We start from the raw sequence: 21,877 nt of genomic DNA, 5'->3' as shown, positions 1-21,877 counted from the left end.
GTAGATGCGCAGGTGAAGGAGCCTCTGATGGTGTGGCTGATGTGATTAGGCCCTATGATGGTATCCCCTGAATAGATATGTGGACAGAGTTGGCAACGGGCTTTGTTGCAAGGATAGGTTCCTGGGTTAGTGGTTCTGTTGTGTGGTGTGTGGTTGCTGGTGAGTATTTGCTTCAGATTGGGGGGCTGTCTGTAAGCAAGGACTGGTCTGTCTCCCAAGATCTGAGAGAGCGATGGCTCGTCCTTCAGGATAGGTTGTAGATCCTTGATGATGCGTTGGAGGGGTTTTAGTTGGGGGCTGAAGGTGATGGCTAGTGGCGTTCTGTTGTTTTCTTTGTTGGGCCTGTCCTGTAGTAGGTGACTTCTGGGTACTCTTCTGGCTCTGTCAATCTGTTTCTTCACTTCAGCAGGTGGGTACTGTAGTTGTAGGAATGCATGATAGAGATCTTGTAGGTGTTTGTCTCTGTCTGAGGGGTTGGAGCAAATGCGGTTATATCGTAGCGCTTGGCTGTAGACAATGGATCGAGTGGTATGATCTGGATGAAAGCTAGAGGCATGTAGGTAGGAATAGCGGTCAGTAGGTTTCCGATATAGGGTGGTGTTTATGTGACCATCGCTTATTAGCACCGTAGTGTCCAGGAAGTGGATCTCTTGTGTGGACTGGTCCAGGCTGAGGTTGATGGTGGGATGGAAATTGTTGAAATCATGGTGGAATTCCTCAAGAGCTTCTTTTCCATGGGTCCAGATGATGAAGATGTCATCAACCGATTTCCTGAGGAAACTACAGTCCATTGGTGATCTTCCTAAAAACACCATCCTAGCCACTATGGATGTAGAAGCCCTCTACACCAACATTCCACACAAAGATGGACTACAAGCCGTCAGGAACAGTATCCCCGATACTGTCACGGCTAACCTGGTGGCAGAACTTTGTGACTTTGTCCTGACCCATAACTATTTCACATTTGGTGACAATGTATACCTTCAAATCAGCGGCACTGCGATGGGTACCCGCATGGCCCCACAGTATGCCAACATTTTTATGGCTGACTTAGAACAACGCTTCCTCAGCTCTCGTTCCCTAATGCCCCTACTCTACTTGCGCTACATTGATGACATCTTCATCATCTGGACCCATGGAAAAGAAGCTCTTGAGGAATTCCACCATGATTTCAACAATTTCCATCCCACCATCAACCTCAGCCTGGACCAGTCCACACAAGAGATCCACTTCCTGGACACTACGGTGCTAATAAGCGATGGTCACATAAACACCACCCTATATCGGAAACCTACTGACCGCTATTCCTACCTACATGCCTCTAGCTTTCATCCAGATCATACCACTCGATCCATTGTCTACAGCCAAGCGCTACGATATAACCGCATTTGCTCCAACCCCTCAGACAGAGACAAACACCTACAAGATCTCTATCATGCATTCCTACAACTACAGTACCCACCTGCTGAAGTGAAGAAACAGATTGACAGAGCCAGAAGAGTACCCAGAAGTCACCTACTACAGGACAGGCCCCACAAAGAAAACAACAGAACGCCACTAGCCATCACCTTCAGCCCCCAACTAAAACCCCTCCAACGCATCATCAAGGATCTACAACCTATCCTGAAGGACGAGCCATCGCTCTCTCAGATCTTGGGAGACAGACCAGTCCTTGCTTACAGACAGCCCCCCAATCTGAAGCAAATACTCACCAGCAACCACACACCACACAACAGAACCACTAACCCAGGAACCTATCCTTGCAACAAAGCCCGTTGCCAACTCTGTCCACATATCTATTCAGGGGATACCATCATAGGGCCTAATCACATCAGCCACACCATCAGAGGCTCGTTCACCTGTGCATCTACCAATGTGATATATGCCATCATGTGCCAGCAATGCCCCTCTGCCATGTACATTGGCCAAACTGGACAGTCTCTACGTAAAAGAATGAATGGACACAAATCAGACGTCAAGAATTATAACATTCAAAAACCAGTTGGAGAACACTTCAATCTCTCTGGTCACTCGATCACAGACCTAAGAGTGGCTATACTTCAACAAAAAAGCTTCAAAAACAGACTCCAACGAGAGACTGCTGAATTGGAATTAATTTGCAAACTGGATACAATTAACTTAGGCTTGAATAGAGACTGGGAATGGATGAGTCATTACACAAAGTAAAACTATTTCCCCATGGTATTTCTCCCTCCCACCCCACCCCCCACTGTTCCTCTGATATTCTTGTTAACTGCTGGAATTAGCCTACCTGCTTGTTTTTCCTCCTTCCCCCCCCTGCTGTTGGTGATGGCTTATCTTAAGTGATCACTCTCCTTACAGTGTGTATGATAAACCCATTGTTTCATGTTCTCTGTGTGTGTGTATATAAATCTCTCCTCTGTTTTTTCCACCAAATGCATCCGATGAAGTGAGCTGTAGCTCACGAAAGCTTATGCTCTAATAAATTTGTTAGTCTCTAAGGTGCCACAAGTACTCCTTTTCTTTTTGATAAATGTGTTGAAATTGAAGGAGAAGATCCTCAGAAATAAGAGAGGAACTTGAAGACCAAAGAAGTGCTTTGGTCCTTGTAGAGGTAAAGAAAGTGACTAAGGTAACAAAGAAGAAACTTTATATGACACCAGTCAGATATCATTTGTATATTGCAACAACCCCATGACAACTACAACCAGAGCTGCATCTGTTCATATACTAACCTGGTTCCCATGAGTGCAGTGGCCAGGGTTCATCTTTCAGTGGACACAGTTTGCTGGCTGTTTGAGCTCTGTATTCTTCTGCTGTTACCTGCTTAAGGAACTGGGTGTTCTCTTCAGAAAGATGTTCATCCCACCAGGTGGTGCTATTAATATGCCTGACTATAAAGCACCAAGGTCCCCTACCAGTTAAAAAAAAAGGGGGGGGGAAGAGGGAGAGGGTTGTTGTTGCTTATTAACGTATATAATGCCTTTTACTACTGCATCTCATCACAAAGATTAAAAAAGAATTAAAAATCATTAATAAATCATGCTCAAGTGATGACACTCAAATTGTCCCTTCCTGATCATCATCCTTCAGATAAACTTGTATTTAATTTACTAAACACAAATAAAAGTCAAAAATAGAATCAATAGGAGCAATGAACCACATGCTAAAACAAATAAATGGGTCTTTTATCCTACACACTAGAGCTCACCAATCTCAGGCACTAGTGGATAACCAAAGAGCAACAAATTCCAAAATGGAAAATTTCGAGCTGAGAAAGCCACTGCTGGATTTCATTATCAGCCTCAAGAGGGGTTTTTAAACCAAGGAACTCTCAACCAGCATATCAGCCCCTCTCAACTGCCTTGACAGAGAACAAAGCAAGGGACCGCTTCTCAGGTAAACAGGGACCACACCATTTGGGGCTCTGAAGGACATCAACTCTACGTTACTTGCACCCAGAAGCAAACAGGAGTTCAGAACAGAGACTGAGTCACAACCACTATGTGCTCATAGAAGATACCACAGACTCAGGAAGCAGGCAACTGTGCTTTGTACCAGATTAAAGACTTCGAGGTGGCCTTCATGTAGAGGATATTACCACAATCCAAGATGGAGGCAACCAAAGTCTGAATAACTGTTGCAAAGTATGTATCAGAGAGAAGCAATCATAAACTTTGTCTTCACTAAGAAAAAAGGTGTGTCCTTACCACAAGTTAGCTAACACATAGTAACTAACATGAGGTAAAAAGAAAAGGAGTACTTGTGGCACCTTAGAGACTAAAATTTATTTGAGCACAAGATTTCGTGAGCTATGCATGAGAGCTTATGCTCACATAAATTTGTTCGTCTCTAAGGTGCCACAAGTACTCCTTTTCTTTTTGCAAATACAGACTAACAAGGCTGCTACTCTGTAACATGAGGTAAAATCCTAGTGAAGACACGGCAGTTCTAATTTTAACTTGTTATCAAGGCATCCCTCTGGTGTTTACCTCACAACCTGCTAAAACATGTGAAAACTAGAAGTGCCTTGTGTTGTGTTCACTAGGATTTTATCATGTGCTAGCTAACATGGTAAGAACATACATTTTTCCTAGTGAGGATGAAACCATAGCCTCTTGATCAGTCACACATAAGTGGCACTATAGACCATTCTGGCTTCTTGAAAATCCAGAATTAGTGACGGCTCCATATGGACCTGCAGACTGAACTGTTTATGCGAAACAAAGCCCACAGCCTCAATCTTTAGTGAAGACACTGCTTCAGCCCACTTCTTTATATTCTTCCCCATGTCAAGCATTCCTTCCATTTTAGCAAGATTAAGTTGCAGCCTGTTTGCTTTCGTTCAGGTTCCTATAAAGGCCAAACACTGGGAAAAATAATGAAATTGTAGAATCTGATTTTCATGGAAGAGTGATGTCAGGATGACATACAATGGTGGAGGAGACCATGCAGATAGATAATCATGGGTATACAGATAGCAATGAAGGCAACAACCTCATACTCCTCAAGTTGCATTTACTCTGATTCACTGCCAAAAGAAACCAACCACTGATACGCCAGTCTTGGTTCCATATCCCACTTTAAAGCCAAATTGACGAATTCCTTAGACCTCCTGTGGAATTCGAGCGTTGCTCCACCAGTACTTCCTCATATTACAAACAAAATAGGGATATTCTTAAAAACCAGTGATGTCCTTGAGTGGATGGTAACTGAGAAGATTGTTACCCGTGTGTTACTGTAGTATGAAAATCCGGGCAATTACCTCATACTGCCTCAGCATGGAAGGATGCACACAAAGGGTACATCTACACTGCAATAAAACACCCACAGCAGGCCAGAGTAAGCTGACTCAGGCTATAAAATTATAGTGTAGAGATTTGGGGTTGGGAAAAAAGGGACAGGGTCCCAGACTTAACCTAAACCAGGGTGGATTAAAAAAAAAAAAAAGTTTTGGAGTTCTTAAACTGTGGCTTTGTGTCTCCAAAGATAACATGCTTGTTATCCAGAGATAACATGCAGCAAAAATGTTTAAAAATAAATAAATAAGAATATGTAGAGGTGAGAAATAACAGACCTCAACCCTACTGTCCCTCTCTCTAATACTTACCCCTCTCTAAAAGTGCAAAGTTTCAAGAAGTTCAATGAATAGAAGATTGTTGGGAGCAGAATAGATCTGGACAAGGAGAAGAAGTCTGGAGATAAATGTGAGAAGGGAGGGACAGACAGTAGAAACAAAAGTAAAACTGTTTGGGCAGCATATTCCAGACGTCTTGAGGTCTTTCTGAGCGTAGCCTTCATTGATTGAGATCTACTATACCATTCTCTCACTAGAAGGGAAAACCTATAATGGCAGCAGGCCATAAAAGAGACCCAATTTGGGAATATTTTAATGAAGTTCCTCTACCTGTGGGTAAGACAGGCAAACGTGGAAAATGCCAACAGTGCAACAAAGAAATGCAAGGCCAGATTGCCCGAATGAAACATCATGAGACGTGATCCTTCTCAGGAGGAAGCTGCGGACGATGAAAGAAACATGTCTGAACATGCAGGATCTTCAGGTTGGTAATCTTTTTTATTTCATACGTCTTCCTTCTGGACTGTTCTTGAATTCTCATGTTTGAGCAAAAAATATAGTTGTTACTCTATAGTACTATCATTTTAGATGAAGTTGTGATAAAAAAATAAATAGCTGAAATAGGCAGATCATCCTTTTACAATTTCACCTTTAAAGTAGTACTGAGTGTCAGTGAATGCAATGAGTAATACTAAATGAGCAGTATGGTGGTAATAAATTAAATAACTGCACTGACTTATTTTGTTTAGGAGAATCTATCCTCAACATACAGGATTCTGAAGACTCTCCACCTTCAAGATCACCATAATTTTCTATAGTTTCAGAGTTATCTGCCAATGACAGTGTTTCAGTCACATCATGTATGTCACATAGCCACAGTAGATCACCTGTAGCAAAAAGAAAAAAAAAGTCTCCATCATCCAGAAACAACCATAGATAAGTTTCTGGTAAGAACCAGATTACAAAAAGAGGTAATTGATGAAAAAAAATGACCTGTCTGTTTATACAACAAACTCTCCTTTCCGTATGATTGAGAACCCACACTTCATTAACATGGTTCAGTCATTAAGGCCAGGATACAGTCCACCCAACAGAGCAGATGTCGCAGGCAAATTGCTGGATAAAGTGTATGAAAGCGAAATTGAGCAGTTTGCAAAAGGTCTAGAGGATGAAATAGTTAATCTGAGTCTTGATGGGTGGAGCAATGTCCACAATGATGCTGCTGTATGTGCTTGTGCGACAACAGAAGAAGGGAATGTCTTCCTTACAGAAACAATTGATTAATTAGAAAACGCACACACAGCAGAATACTTACAAGTAGCAGCAGTAAAAGCTATAATAAACTATGAAAAAAAACTCAAATGTCTAGTACGCAGCTTGGTCACAGACAATTCTGCAAATGTATCCAAAATAAGAAGAAGTTATTCAGAAGAGAGTCCCAAGCTAACATATGGCTGCAGTGCTCATTTGATGCAACTCCTAGCCAAAGACTTCAGTGTCAAAGAAATAAAGGCTAATGTTGAAATTGCAAAATACTTCTGTAACAACCACTTTGCAGCAGCTGCTCTGAAAAAAGTGGGAGGAACCACACTAATTCTCCCACAAGACATGTGATGGAACTCAGTAGTGGACTGTTTTGAGCACTACATCAAGAATTGGCCTAATCTGATGACAGTTTGTGAACAAAATTGTGAAAAAAATAGATGCCACTGTCACAGCCAAAGTTCTCAACATTGGGTTTAAGAGAAATGTTGAACACATGCTGAGTAGCCTGAAGCCTATTTCTGTAGCCTTGAACAAAATGTAGGGAAATAGCTGTTTCATTGCTGATGCTGTTGAAATATGGAAGGAACTAAGTGAGATCTTAAAGAGAACTATGCATGACAGAGTTAAATTACAAGCATTAAAAAAAAAAAAAAAAACGAATGGGGCAAGCACTATCTCCAGCTCATTTTCTTACAAATATTCTCAATACTCGGTAGCAGGATCAACCCTTAACTGCTGAAGAAGAGAAGCTGGCTATGACATGGACATCCAGCCATCATCCCTCCATAATGCCAACTATAATAAACTTCAGAGCTAAGGGTGAACCATTCAAGAAATCTGTTTGCTGATGATGTTTTAAAGAAAGTCACACCAGTGAACTGGTGGAAGTCACTTAAGCACTTGGATTCAGAGACTGTTGAAGTGATCATCTCACTTTTAACAGCAGTCGCTTCTTCTGCCAGTGTAGAAAGAATATTTTCTTCCTTTGGACTAATTCATTCCAAGTTGAGAAACCATTTGGGTCCTGAAAAAGCAGGAAAGCTTTATATTTTTGTTTTTCATTTCCAGATTATGAACAAACAGGAAAATGAAGGTGAAGACGACTGAGTTAGCTGCAGAAGCCAATATTTTAAGTTTCTCATGTTGACCTGGCTGACGTAGTTGATTTAATTTTGGGGTTTTTTTTAAATATTTCATTTAACTCTTTTAGTTAAAAACAATTTTAACAAAAACAAACCAGATTTTAAAAAATTTGAATGTTTAACTAAATTCAAAAATTCATATGCTTGTTTGGTTAAAATATTATGTTTGCTGTTGAAGAAAAAAAATCCAGAATACATAATGTTGTTGTTTTAGTTAAATAAAACAATTTAAATGTCTGTCTGGTGATGTTCTCCTAATACAGCATGAAGAAAATCTTCCAAATATTAATGATCAACATGTTGAACTGAAGATAGTTCACCTCCCAGTGACTTCGTAAGTATCTGCTTCAATTACCTTTGGTAAATGAAATAACCAAACAATCATTCATTTTCTGATATAGCTGTAAAACTAACCTGAAAAGTTTTCAAAATAAGTCACTTTAAAAATGTAAAGTGTGTACCTTCTAAAAATGAAACCTACATCTATCTCTGAGTTGTGAAGAATGTGTATTAAGGTTATAACAACCAACAAGAACGCACTTTTATATAGATTAAATTGAGTCTTCCTGACGAGTGATTTAAATCAAATCCACCCTGACCCAAACACCTACTGTGCAATTTTATACCTCTGCAGCTTGAGTCCAAGTCAGCTGACAAGGGCCAAGCACAAGTATTTTACCGCAGTGTAGACATACCCAGAGTGGCCCCAGTAGCAGGGAGGGAACACATTGTGGAGGGCCTAAGAAAGGACTGTGCCAACCCATTTCCACAGACATGGTAAGAGGATACCGTCCATACTACGAAACAGCATTGTGTCCAACCAGTTACAGCCAAGCAAAGCATGTGCCAGAACAGTGACTTGTTCTGAGTATTAACCATGGGGTGTGTGGACACACATCGTCCCTCACTATTGGTACTTTGGTAGCTTGTAGGAACCCCAGCCACATGGGGGCTGGGGAAGGCAAGGGAGAGGTACAAACATGTAACAAGCCAGTCCCTAGCAGATATGCCAAACTTGGAAGAAAAAAAAAAACACCACAGAAATTGGGCTTGTTTTTGGGTTAACTGGCTTGTGAGTTGCTCATTAGCTAGTTTTTGGCTTGTAGCTTCTTGTTTTTGATCAGCTCCCGGCAAGGAGGAGGCAAGTGGGGGAGGAGTGTCGGGGTGAACAGTGGGCCCACCACAGTCCCAGACTGCATGGGGGGGGGGAGAGATCTAGTCACACAGAGTGTCGGGCTTCTTAAGGATTGGCTTGTTTTGAAATGGGATTAGGTTGATTTTTGGCTTATTGTGAAAGTCAGGGTGCTTATTTACTGCGTGAAAGTTGGCAACTGGTGGCTAGTCACAACCACGGGGGAAGGCTGCAGCAGAGAAAGGGCCTTAAAGAAGGCGCGAACCGAACCCACGGACGACGAGGCCAAGCCCCGGGGCGCTGCCAACACCCCCCTGCCCCGGCGCATCCCCGCAGCCTACGGGGAACGCGGCGGGCCGGCTGCGCGGGCCCCGAGGGACGGACAAGCGCATCCCTCGGGCACAGGCCGCAGCCCGGGCACGAGAGCCCAGGCTAGGGGCGGCGGGTCTCTGCACGCGCCAGTCACGTGCGCACGGAACCAGGCAACAAATCCCCCGCCCCGGAGTGAGCGCGGGGCCGCGCCCCCCAGGCCGTGGGGTTCTGCTGCGTCCCCTCCCCACAGCTCCGCACCTACCTGTCCCCGGTAGCGGCACCCGCCGCCGCTCCCTGCACTGGGCCGCCCGGAACTCCCGCCAGCAGGCGCACCCCCGCCCGGCACAGCAGCCGCCCCCAGCCCGGCATAACTCCCGTTCCCAGCACAGCCCGGTCTGGTCCGTGCGCCAAAACCTTCCGCCCGCCCCGCCGCCCGCGAACAAAGTTCCGGGCACCGGCTGCGAACGCCCCCTAGGGGAAGAATTCTGAAGGGCACCGCGCCAGGGCGGAGCCTTGTCAAGCCCCAATCTCCGCCCCCAAAGGTGGGGCGGCCGAACCTCTCCTTGTTCCGTTCACGCACAGGCAGCTGCGTAGATGGGAGGGGGGGATTCTGAGAGAGCCATAGAGTAAAAGGGAGTGGAGGGAGCGGCCACAAGGTCCCTGCAGCAGGAGAGAGGGGGAGAACTTCCCCCTGGGGGTGGGAGTTGGTCACTGCAGGTCAACAAAGTGTTGAGGGGCACCGCGCTGCAGCAGGTTGGCCAGGACACGTGGGTTCACGGGTCATTGCTGGGCGGGGTCCCAAGCTCTTTGCTCAGCATCTTGGTTTCACTTCTCCTCAGACAAGGCAGACAGCGTGTCCATGCTTGCCCAAAGTGTAGCTCGTCTTGGCAGGGTTGGGCTTTGTCTTTGCATGAGTCTAGGGGCCTCCCCAGAGCAGTAAATGCCATGGTGTGGGGTTCACCCCAGCACCAGCTGCCCCATCCCCGCTTTTCAGCTAGGATGGGCTGCAGGTGCAGAACTCCGCTCGGTTACAATAGGCCTTTCTTCACTACTGCTGTCCTTGTGATAAAGGCGGGTTCCAAGAGCTGTTTCACATCCCAGTCAGTTTCCATCAGGACAGTCCCAATAGTGGAATGGGAAGTCATCCTCGTAAGTCGAGGACTGGTTTGAAAGGAGGGCAAACCAATTTGGATTCCAACTGGGACAGTTTAACACACAGGGCTTGGATCAGGCTGGTTTACTGTTAACAAGAGCTCTTGCCACATGGCAGAGGAGAGAGTCTTACACAGATCTCAGATGCTTGAACACACACTCAAATTGAAGCCTCATGCTACAATGTTTCCAAAATACTAGATTCTATTTAGAATAATAATTTAGAAAAACAGATCATAATTATACCAAGCTCACAATAGCACTGGTCATCTGTAGATCTAAAAGCACTTTACAAAGGTGAAGTGGGATGTGGCTGAAGTAGAAAACACACACTCATCAGTTATGTGGAGTGTTTGGGAACCTCATTGTTCGAATGGTCACTAGGCTACACACAGGAGAGGAGTTCAACCTGCAAAACAACTAAAACTAGTCACTTGTCATGGGGTCCACTCACCACAGTGGCTCCTGCTGCTGGCCATGCTGGGGATTTGCTCTGCCAGTTGGTGTGCCCTCTTCAGGTGGTGCCTCTTCCATTGTCTTCTCAGCCTGCAGACCCACTTCACTCTAGGAACCGTAGCATCCTCTTCATGACTTGGTCCTCTGGCCGGGTCACCAGCCATGTTTCCCCTTTCCAGGGGTACCCCAAAGTTTTTCTTGGCAAACAGTCCCAGGCAGTCTTCTCCTGTGCTGCCCTGATAATGCTACTTTCCCAGTGGCCAGTAGGGGAACCCGGGCCCACCCTCTATTCTGGGTTCCAGACCAGGGACCCTCAGCTCAGCAGGTCTGGGCTCTTACCCCCATTGCTCCTTCCCTGGACTCTTCCTGCTCGCCCGCTCCTTTTGTGGGAGTGCCAACTCCTTCTTCCCATGGAATGACTGCTGCCTGCCTTCCTGTAGCCTTTCCCAGCAGCCTTATCTGTTCTCAGCTCCTGGGCTTTTTGGCCCTACCTATTCCTGCCCCACTGAGCCTCCTTAATCAACTCCCTGCTTTCTGGCTACTCCTCCAGGTGCAGCCTGGGCAGTTAATTGACCTACCTGGCAACCTTAACCTCTTCTAATCCTGCGTGGGGTGAACACCCAATCACATGCCTCCTCACATGAGTTACTTGGGAAGCACTCTGCTCCAGTGGATTTGGCGTGCATTTTTCAGTCTTGGTTTTAATCGTGGTTCTAATTCTGATTTATTGTGTAATTACTTTTGCCAGTCACATAGCCAGCATTTTCAAAAGTTTGTGTGGCCAAAAGTGGCAAGTAGGGTAACTAAATAGGGTTTTTCTTGGCCCTTGAAAAGCCTTGGTCAAGTAGGCTGCCGGAAAGGACGTGTGGGAATCAGCTCAACCAGCCCTGTAGTTTTTAGGGACCCATTGTCCCATGCTGGGTGATCTTCAGCTGTGGGGGGAGGGGGTATGCAGTCTGTGTTATTGCACAAGAATCTGAAAGTAAAACTGACTAGAAATACGTGACCTGACTAGTCTAGTTTTGAATTCCAAGCTGAACAAAATTTAGATAACAAATAAACAGCAGCATAGAAGGTGATAAACACAATGGGTTTGTTCATAATCAAAAGGATTATTAGTAAGATAGTGGTGAGAACTTGTTGGGTTTTTTTAATATATGAATTTTCCCTGAAGAGTATGAACTATACTGTTGTAGGCTAAGGCCAAATTCTGCCCTGGGTTGAGGTGTGTAGGAAGCCACCTCCCTCCACAATACACCCAAAAAGGGCAAGATTCACACTTAAGATACAGGTTGTCCCCTCCCACAGGTTACGGTAGGAAAACGTTGTGAAGTTCTCCTTGATCAGTTTACTCCAAATTCTTTGTTGGGGGAGGAGGGATATTCCCCAGGGGATTGTTGGAGAGGATGATGTGCAACCCCCAGTCCTATCCTCTTCTCCATGGATCCAGAACCATAGAGAGACCCCTGCTGCATAGAGGAGATTCCAGTTCTAAGGCTAGAAGATGGATGGTGCCATGAAGATGGCTGTATCTGCACTTTCTGTGCAGGTGACAGTTCACTCGCAAAGGGTCTCTGCCACACATGGTATGGGTCAAACAACTGGGTTCTAATATTAAAGGACTACAACAAGGGAGCCCTGCTACCATGCCCTGTGGCACATCATTGCCCCAAGAATGGGTTAATGACTGAAGGCAAGCCCCACAGTGGACTAGTGGTTCATGGTGTGTTCAGCAGTACAAAACAATCAAAGATGTATGCTGCTTCTTTTCAGAGAATGGTGCACCTAATAGCATATCCCCCTTCACCCCCACCCCACCCCTGGTCTAACCTGAGCCATCCTAACTGGAAATAAGAGATGTCGCTTGAACCAGATAATGGGTAATGCTGTTCCACTCTGCCCTTCCACCCCTTTTTGCATCTCTGGCCTGTAAAGGGATAAGATTTCATCTTAATTCTGTGTTATCATATTTAGTAAAACGATGTATCTCAGCCTTCTGAAGGGCCAGTCAAGGTCCTCTTTTTTTATATCTTCGTGTTCTTCTATTCTAAACATTGGCTTCATGCTTCAGGAAAAGTACTTTAATGTATGACAGTCAGATGGGAAATATTGAAATTATGTCTCACTTTTTTTTTCAGATGACATATTACTGTGCTAGTCAGAATCTCTGTGTGTCCCACCAAAAGCTCTGGAAGCAGTTAATTAATCTGGAGATGTTTCAGGCCTGAAGATAAACTTAGGTTACAAAGTGAGGTTCTGAAGCTAGATGAATTAAGAACAAAGATTACAAAAATAAAGGACTATATGGAATGAGATCCAGTGAGGTTATTAAATATGTTGGCATACATATTGTACATGTTAAATGTAAGGGAAGATATATGTGAATTAAAACTTATCACTCTTCTGGGGATTTTGCTTGATCAAAAGCACTGGCCTCAGATACCCTTATATGATTAGCTCAGTATTCTAAACTGAGCAATAGAGGTATTAGTATGGCAGGAGCAATATGATTACCATTATCCCTCTTGCCGAATAACAATAACAACACAACAAGATCAATAATTAATGGCTAATGAATAATGACCAGTTTTAAGGAGCATATTGAGTGCTTGCTTTCTACGTGTAACTCACACTGCCATCAGTGGGTGTTACATAGGACTAAGGGCCCAAATTCCTCCAAACTTTTCTGTAGAACTAATCTCAGGCCTGCCTGTATAGTATGTCTTCATGGAACATTCCTCTTGTGAAATGAGTTGTTGGTCCAAATCTCCATAGACAAGTGTCTGTAACACTGAAAGCATCACTGCAATTGATGTTAATGGGCATCCTCACTGAGAGTTTCACTAGAGAGAGACCAATGATTAAATGGGTATGTAATCTAAACTAGTTTCTTGCTCCTAGAGGTATGGGGCTGGATAATCCTAAAGGAGAAACCCCAGGAGCAGCCAAACAGAGGGGAAAATTTTAGCTAAGGCTATGTCTACGCTAGCACATTTGTCAGTAAAACTTTTGTCAGTCAGGGAATGTGAAAAAAACCCAACCCCCGACTGACATACATTTCACCGGCAAAAGTGCCGGTGTGGACAGCGCTACGTCCACAGGAGAGGCTCTCCTGCCGATATAGCTAATGCTGCTTGTTGGGGGTGGTTTAATTATGCTGATGGGAGAGCTCTCACCTGCTGGCATAGAGCAGCTACATGGGAGATAGTGTAGACATAGTCCATAGTGAAGACATAGCCTGTGTTGTTATTTTATAGTTGATTTCTTGGTTAACAAAGCCAAACCCCAGGGAAGGGGTGGATTTTGATGTTATGTAGTTGTGAATTGGGTTTTTAAAGTAGATTGGGAAAGAGGCCTGCTTACATCTCTATTGAACATCTATGACCTGTTTGGTAGTTTGGAGCTGAACCTCACAGTTGAATGTATAAGGGGCCAAACCAAAACCCTAAACCCCTCTGAATTTTGGATGAATTCAGCTCCAGAGCTGAACACTGTGTCTTGGACCAATCTCTTTGTCTTATATACTGGACAGGAGCAGAAGGAGTTTATGCATAACATGAAATGTATGTAGAATGGTTAATATTTCTCTCATGTTGGAAATATTATTAGTTGCAGTAATAGTATCTCTTGTTTTCAACTATTGATTTTTTCCTTCTCTGTATGATTATAACTGTGTTAAAATCAATTAATAAATACACTTAGCTAGAAAAACTGAGGGAAATTCATCCTGGCTGCAGAGCTTTGACTGAGTGCAGTAACAGAGGTGCAGTATGTCGCTGAGCTCATACATTTGGGAGGAAGTAAATTGGAAAGGCTCAGTTTACCCCCAGCATTAGTAGGTGCTGCTGTTCCCAAAGATATCCAACCTCCCCCTCACCCCTGGGTGGGCAAGCAGGCAGGCTGTGCCTGAAGTGTCACATTCTGCCCCTCTCCCTCCTCGTTCCAGCAGGGGAGAGCAGCTGAATTTGCAGCTGTGGTTCCATAGAATTGTCACTGCCGGCGGCTGCTTAGGGGTATACTGATGCTCAAAGACTTGATTGCTTAAATGTTCACCGACAGCAAACTCCAAAGGGGCGAGAGTTTGGCAGAAGCGAATTCATTATTAAAGGCAAGCTAAAATCTTTGCAGTGATTGTTTCACAGCCTCTTATGAGGCTAATAAAAGAGAATAAAAGCTTTTTTTTGTATTGTTTTCAAAGGCAAAATGGGAGAAAAGACCAGTAGAATATAAATCATGGTGTAGTTACAACAAGCAATAATACAGAAAGACACATATGTAGCATACTGAGATAAAGATAATACCACTGGCATAACAAATAAACACAGCAAATTCTGCTGATTTAGCAGTAGAAAAGTATTGAAAACAAGTAATTGACATATAAATACAGCATATGGGCCAAATCCTGGTCTCATTTGCATGGCAGAGGCTTTCATTGATTTCAGTAATATTCTCCCTATTCTTCACAGTGACAGCTAACACTTCAGTACAGCATGAGGATTTAGAGTCCAAGTCTGCAGCTGTACTATGAGTGTGCCTGTTGGGGTTAGTCCCATCTACAATGGCACTATTCAAATCAGTGAACCCAGGCTTGGTATTAAGCATGAGATCATTAGAATACCCGGGTTGGAAGGGACCTGAGGAGGTCATCTAGTCCAACCCCCCGCTCAAAGCAGGACCAATCCCCAATTTTTGCCCCAGATCCTAAATGGCCCCCTCAAGGATTGAACTCATAACCCTGGGTTTAAGCAGGCCAACGCTCAAACCACTGAGCTATCCGTCCCTCCAGATTTCCAACTGTGTTCAGTATGAACCTCTCTCTGCTCCATTTGAAGTCCGTGGTAATGTTTACATTGAGTTCAATAGGAGAGAGTTAGAGAGAGCAGTGTGGTGTAGTTTTGAACATCCCCCTTCTGACAAGGGTGAAATTCTGGCCCAGTGAAGTGAGTGGGGAGCTTTGCCATTGAAATCAGGGTTTTGTGTCTTATCAGAATTGAATGCTTGATTATAAGTGGTTTGCGGTGTTGTTGTAGCCATGTCTTTCACCAACAGAAGTTGGTCCAATAAAAGCTATTACCTAACCTATCTTGTCTCCTTAATCATAAGTGGTGGTGTTAGCATGGTTACTTGTCCATAAGATTTCAGTGGAAGCTAAGCATGAGCCGAGAGGACAGAATTTGAACCTAAGCATCCTCTTTCGTTTTCTAATATAAATGTGTTATTGAAATAAAAATGAAATAACCTATCAAAACGATTGATTGGCAGTCTTTATGTTGCTGTCTCTCTTCCACTTGAGCTGTACATTCATTATCTTTTTCCATTTTGATGGACAGGGGCCTTCTAGTGATCAATGGCTCCATGTCTAGTTGGCAGCCGGTGTCAAGTGGAGTGCCCCAGGGGTCGGTCCTGGGGCCCGTTTTGTTCAATATCTTCATAAATGATCTGGAGGATGGTGTGGATTGCACTCTCAGCAAATTTGCGGATGATACTAAACTGGGAGGAGTGGTAGATACGCTGGAGGGGAGGGATAGGATACAGAAGGACCTAGACAAATTGGAGGATTGGGCCAAAAGAAATCTAATGAGGTTCAATAAGGATAAGTGCAGGGTCCTGCACTTAGGATGGAAGAATCCAATGCACCGCTACAGACTAGGGACCAAATGGCTCGGCAGCAGTTCTGCGGAAAAGGACCTAGGGGTGACAGTGGACGAGAAGCTGGATATGAGTCAGCAGTGTGCCCTTGTTGCCAAGAAGGCCAATGGCATTTTGGGATGTATAAGTAGGGGCATAGCGAGCAGATCGAGGGACGTGATCGTTCCCCTCTATTCGACACTGGTGAGGCCTCATCTGGAGTACTGTGTCCAGTTTTGGGCCCCACACTACAGGAAGGATGTGGATAAATTGGAAAGAGTACAACGAAGGGCAACGAAAATGATTAGGGGTCTAGAGCACATGACTTATGAGGAGAGGCTGAGGGAGCTGGGATTGTTTAGTCTGCAGAAGAGAAGAATAAGGGGGGATTTGATAGCTGCTTTCAACTACCTGAAAGGGGGTTTCAAAGAGGATGGCTCTAGACTGTTCTCAATGGTAGCAGATGACAGAACGAGGAGTAATGGTCTCAAGTTGCAATGGGGGAGGTTTAGATTGGATATTAGGAAAAACTTTTTCACTAAGAGGGTGGTGAAACACTGGAATGCGTTACCTAGGGAGGTGGTAGAATCTCCTTCCTTAGAGGTTTTTAAGGTCAGGCTTGACAAAGCCCTGGCTGGGATGATTTAACTGGGACTTGGTCCTGCTTTGAGCAGGGGGTTGGACTAGATGACCTTCTGGGGTCCCTTCCAACCCTGATATTCTATGATTCTATGATTCTGCATTCAGGGATAACAGGTTTAAAAGGCTCACCTGTAATACACATATATATGGAGAAGACAGGTTACTTGTTAAAAGTATGTATATTTTTGGGACATTATAGTTTTTAAACTGTATTTTCCAGGTCATTATATACTAATAAAGCTGACCTGGCAATGACACACTGTTAAGTGTAAATGTTGCAAACCAAAGCGAAGATTTCAGCCAGCCAAAGAGCCACCATGCAAGAACTACCCAAAGAGCTTAAAACAGAAGGCACCAATCCTACAAAGATTTAGGCATGTGCTTCACTTGTTGCACATGGTTCATCCCATTGCTTTGAATGAGAGCATGCAAATGCATAAGTGAAAGATGTACCTAAGACCTGGTCTCTACACACAAAGTTGCACCAGTTTAAAGGTATGATTTTCAACCAATTTAATTAAATTGCTGTGATTTTGTGCGTGGCTACTCTTAAATTGACATAAACCTAAATAATGTTAGTTTTGCTTGGCCCTGTAAATTTAGTTTCCAGTGAGATTCACAGGGACAAGCTAAACTAATTTAACTAGTTTCAAACAGATCTGTTTACACAGGAGTTTACACAGGTTGCGCTAAACTGGTGTAAGCTTGTGTGTGACACGTCCTTAGGCTTTGCAGGGTCAGTGCCTAAAACACAGACATCATGAGATGGAGCGGGTGAACACAGAAGATGAGGCTCGAGACAACAAAGGAGCAGGAGAAATGAATTGGGGAGAGCATATTTTCTTCCTTTTCCATAAGCAATGAGTTTCTTTCATTGAGTTGTCTTGCTTCATAATTTTAAAACATCCTGTGTGTCTGGATAATGGCTGTTGGTCAAGCACAGGAGTGATAGTGAGCCGTGCCAAAGGGGCGGTGAGTTGGAAACAATGGTTGAGTTTTAAATGTGACCTGCACTAAAATACCCTAACATATCTTTCAACAACATGAATATTATCTTGTGAGAGCAATGTTTTGTGCTAACCTTGTTTTGTTCTGTTTCTGCAATGTATAACATTTAATCATCGCTTTTTTCCTTTTTCCTGTTGGTTTATAAATACTGGAGCACAATGGCTAATGGGTTCAAACCTTCTGTCATTTTAGCAGTCTTTTCTAATGTTCACAATCCCCCTGATATCAGTGTGACAAATTCAATTATTATCCATCGTAGGTATTTCTAAGATTGTTGTGGCTTTGCTCTCTCTCTGCAACATTAAGAATATGAGGAAACCACACAGTACAGATGGGTTCCAACTAACAACATGGCTTAGTTACAAACACTACAGAAGCTCTTGCAGGATTCTGGTGCAATAGAAGGTTTTCTGCACAGACGAAAGGGAAGCCCACTAGAGGGCTCCCAAACTATTTAAAGGGATATTACCAAATTCCAATATATTACAATAGCCTTCACAATCTTTAATGTATTTATCTTCCCAATGCCTTTGTGAGGTAGGAAAGTGTTATTATCCCCATTTTACAGATGAGGAGCTGAAGTCTGATTAAATGACTTGCCCAAAGTCAGGCTGGAAGTCTGTGGTGGAGCAGGGACCCTAACCCTCGCTAGTATGCTAACTATGGGACCATCCTTCGTCTCATTTATGTTACTGTGAATCTGAAGTGATTCCCTTGACATCGGGGTGTAATTGCATGGGTTTGTAAAATGTGATGCATGCTTATGTAAGTGGAAATAACAACCCTGATGTTTAGTACAAGTCATATAAGTACATGCTTGCAGGAGCTGTTCCTTTGGTTTTTTTGACCGTAGAACTAAAGTTTCCCTCTCCCTTTTTTTTTTTGATTTGCAGTCAACATGCTGATACAACATCAGATCTTTCTTGCAGATTTTTATAAAGCTAAAAACGCAATCTCTTTTTGGCTGGATGACTGCAGCTCCTCAGTGTGTAATCAGATTATGAATTGGCTGCTATGTAATCAGTCAGAAGTGTATCCCATGCTCTGTGAGAACAGAATTGAAGGCTTCCTGCAAAGCAGCGAAACAACTAAACTTTTTTGGGGGGAGGAGACACTCAAACAATATTACTTAATTAAATTATTTTCCATTCAAATACATTGACATGTATATTTTCAAGAACCTAAGGACTGAGAAAATGAAGACTCATTCTGCACCTTTACAGGAGAGAAGTCATGTTGTGTTGATTGATTTAGTTCTGGGACCTTCAAGACTATTCTACAAAATCAGGAGAACAAGAGGGGGCAAGGAAGAGGGATTTTGAGTGCTGTAGCAGAAGAGCAATTCATATTAAAGTCAAGTGATGAGGTGGTTAGACTGCAATAATTTAGACTGCTACACAGCTATAGTAATTCTTCTTGGGTGAAACTCCACCCCAGTGGTGATGGTCCACATAAAGACCTCTGGATTATTTAAACCCGGAGTTAAGGATTTAGAAGGGCTTTGGTGGTGTAGAGGGCCTCATGCAGGCCATCTGTGCTGTGACAAATTTCACCCCCTAAAAAAAGGGAGAGAATAAACACTGTGAATGGAGTCAACTGTTTTCTTATCCTAAGAACCATTCAACTGACTTTAGAACTCCTTCCAGGCCCAAATGTGTGAATGAATTTAATTACCTGTGTGTAATATGGGGCTGAATCTTCTCTTAAAGCCTCTCTGTTGTGGGCTGAACCAAAATCCCAGATCCAAAACCCTGGAACTTGAAGGGGTTGATACTCATTTACCCCCAGGCCGCTGGACATCCAGGCCCAGAAAGGTACTATCATCATCTCAGTTGCAGGGTAGGCCTCTTGCTCGAGCAGCGTTCAGAAGAGGAGTCAGAAATGCCAGTGCATTAATCCTCACACGCAGCAGGACTTTGACTTCCTTCATTATTGTATTTCCACCCTTCCCCCACTGGAGGCGCTAAACTTCGGGAATACGTAGCTAATGATTATCTTAATTATCTTCCACTCCTCACCTTATGGCATAATAAGGAGTACTAAACAGATAATCAATTACTACACCCCTTTACACTGCAAATTATCTGCAAACAGACTCCAATTTTTACAAATGTGGTTTTCTAGTCAAAATTATTCAGCAGATGTTTTATGCAAACAGAATTCAGCTTGTCTGTCATGAACTATTCACTGTGACTTTGGATACACTCTAACCACAATTTACTATTTACACTGTGTAATTGGTCACCTTGGTCATGGGATATTGTTTTTGCTCTTTGGATCACTGAAACTTTCATAAACAAGGGGAGGGGTTGAATAAGTTACTTGTGACACGAACATTCATGGGAACACATTAGCAAAAGTAGTTATGACACTTTCTGTTTTTATGAATGTTCTTGCAAAGGGAAAAAATCATGTATATGAATGTTTGTGAAAAGCAAAGAGGTTGCGAATATTCAATTGTATTTCAACTAATGCTCCTGAAAACTATTTTTCTCTAGTACTTGGTCAGCTCTGGAAAGGACCATGATGTAACTTATTTAAGATAGAATGTGCTACAGATTCCAAATGGAAAATAATAAAGCCCATCTTTGATAACAAGCTAGTTTCTTTCCCTCTAGAATAAAAGTTTTCAGTGTTAGTGCAATTGAAGAGACAAGCTCAAAGAGGCAGCTTTATTAACTGCAACCCTTTAGCTGTAATATGATGGGGGGAACTCAGTGAGCCAAATTCTGTTCCATTTAAGACCCACTCCTGTAAATAGGTCTTTATGGGCAGACCCACTGAAGTCAATGGGGTTCTGCACATTTTCAGTAGTCCACCACACAAATCTGCATGCAGACCTTTACATCTGCTCAGTCATCTCCAAGGGAGCCACATGTATAACTGAAAGCAATATTTGGTGCAGTAAGTTTTTCCCCCATTATGTTTTGGCTGAAAGTCTGCTAATGAATAAAGTCATCACTTTCAATTTTCCTCTCAAATTGCATTACCAAGAGAACCTTTGATCTTTGGAGAGAAAAACAAAAAAAAGAACATGTTTTCCAAGGGGTCTAAAAATTATTTCTTCGTTGTTTCCATTTGGAACCTGTAATACCTTTTTCTAAGAGTACATTACATTATGTTGCTTATCATGGTGCAACATTGTGATGATAGATAATTACTATAATTGTAAGGTAATAATAATTGACAGGATTACTATGGCTTTTCCCCTAGTATATGAGGTTTCGCTCAGGTAACTGGGAGGAGAATTTGGCCCATGATCTGATTTATGAATTATGGATTTTAATGTGTGCATTAAACCAATTGTGATTATAAATATCTTTGAATATTCTGAACATACCAATGGATAGAATTTTGAGACAGAAAACAGGGACTCAGGAAAAAGAAAAAGAAGAGATTTTAGATCACTGATTGCCCACAAGGACAGGATGCAGTCCCTGATAGAGGACCCATCAGACATTAAAATGATACATTTATGAATTAAGGACTGTGGAGGAGACTTGTCAGAGTTTGCTCAAAGGATCTACAGAGAACTCTGACCTGTCCAACCTTAAGACAGAATGGTCACCCTGAAACCCTAACTGAATTAAAGGAAATGTGATAAATACTAATTTGTGAGTTGTATTTGTACATTTAATGATATTACTCATCACAAAGCCTTTAGTATTTGTTGAACTGGGCCTTTCTGAGTAATAAATTATTTCTCAAAGCCATATTAAAACTCTTTTTGCCATATGGCTAATTATGCTTTCAGCACACCATCTCACCTCAACTCATGTATTACTTAGATTTGGTTATGTGACCTGATGGGGATTTCTAGCTGACTTTTCAGTAGTGTGCATGTGTCTTTTCAAGTACTTATGTGTAACATGGGAAGCATTTGCTATACACTTAGGCAGAAGAGTTTGCTGTTTGAAACCTGCAGTGCAAACTTTTTTTCATTCAATCACTGATGATGGCTATTTATTTTTCAGAACTCAAAATTTTATTCTGTTCAACCAATAGAAAGCTCTGTAGGTTCTGTAACTTTCTCATGAAACTTTCATATACAGTCTCTGATATATGTGAAAATGATAGACA

At 42.9% G+C, this 21,877-nt stretch overlaps 1 protein-coding gene across 2 annotated transcripts in view; it reads right to left on the bottom strand.

Moving 5' to 3' along the window:
• The window catches only part of MRPL3 (mitochondrial ribosomal protein L3), a 63,414-nt gene extending 53,891 nt beyond the window's left edge, over positions 1–9,523 (bottom strand). The window contains exons 1-2 of one of the 2 annotated variants that reach the window (XM_038392655.2): positions 9,174–9,523; positions 2,718–2,896 (exon numbers count right to left, since the gene is read on the bottom strand). In XM_038392655.2, coding sequence (XP_038248583.1) covers positions 2,718–2,896; positions 9,174–9,280 — 286 coding nt within the window. In that variant the 5' untranslated portion in view covers positions 9,281–9,523. Of the gene's footprint in view, positions 1–2,717; positions 2,897–5,795; positions 5,941–9,173 lie in introns of those variants that run through there. The other variant, XM_043508937.1, reaches the window with a different exon arrangement.
• Between the last annotated feature and the right edge of the window lie 12,354 nt (positions 9,524–21,877).

This window comes from Dermochelys coriacea, chromosome 2 (assembly GCF_009764565.3).
Source record: "Dermochelys coriacea isolate rDerCor1 chromosome 2, rDerCor1.pri.v4, whole genome shotgun sequence".
In the NCBI taxonomy this organism is placed as follows: Eukaryota; Metazoa; Chordata; order Testudines; family Dermochelyidae; genus Dermochelys; species Dermochelys coriacea.
The sequence above is the reverse complement of the archived record's forward strand: the minus strand, read 5'-3'. Positions and strand labels throughout refer to the sequence as shown.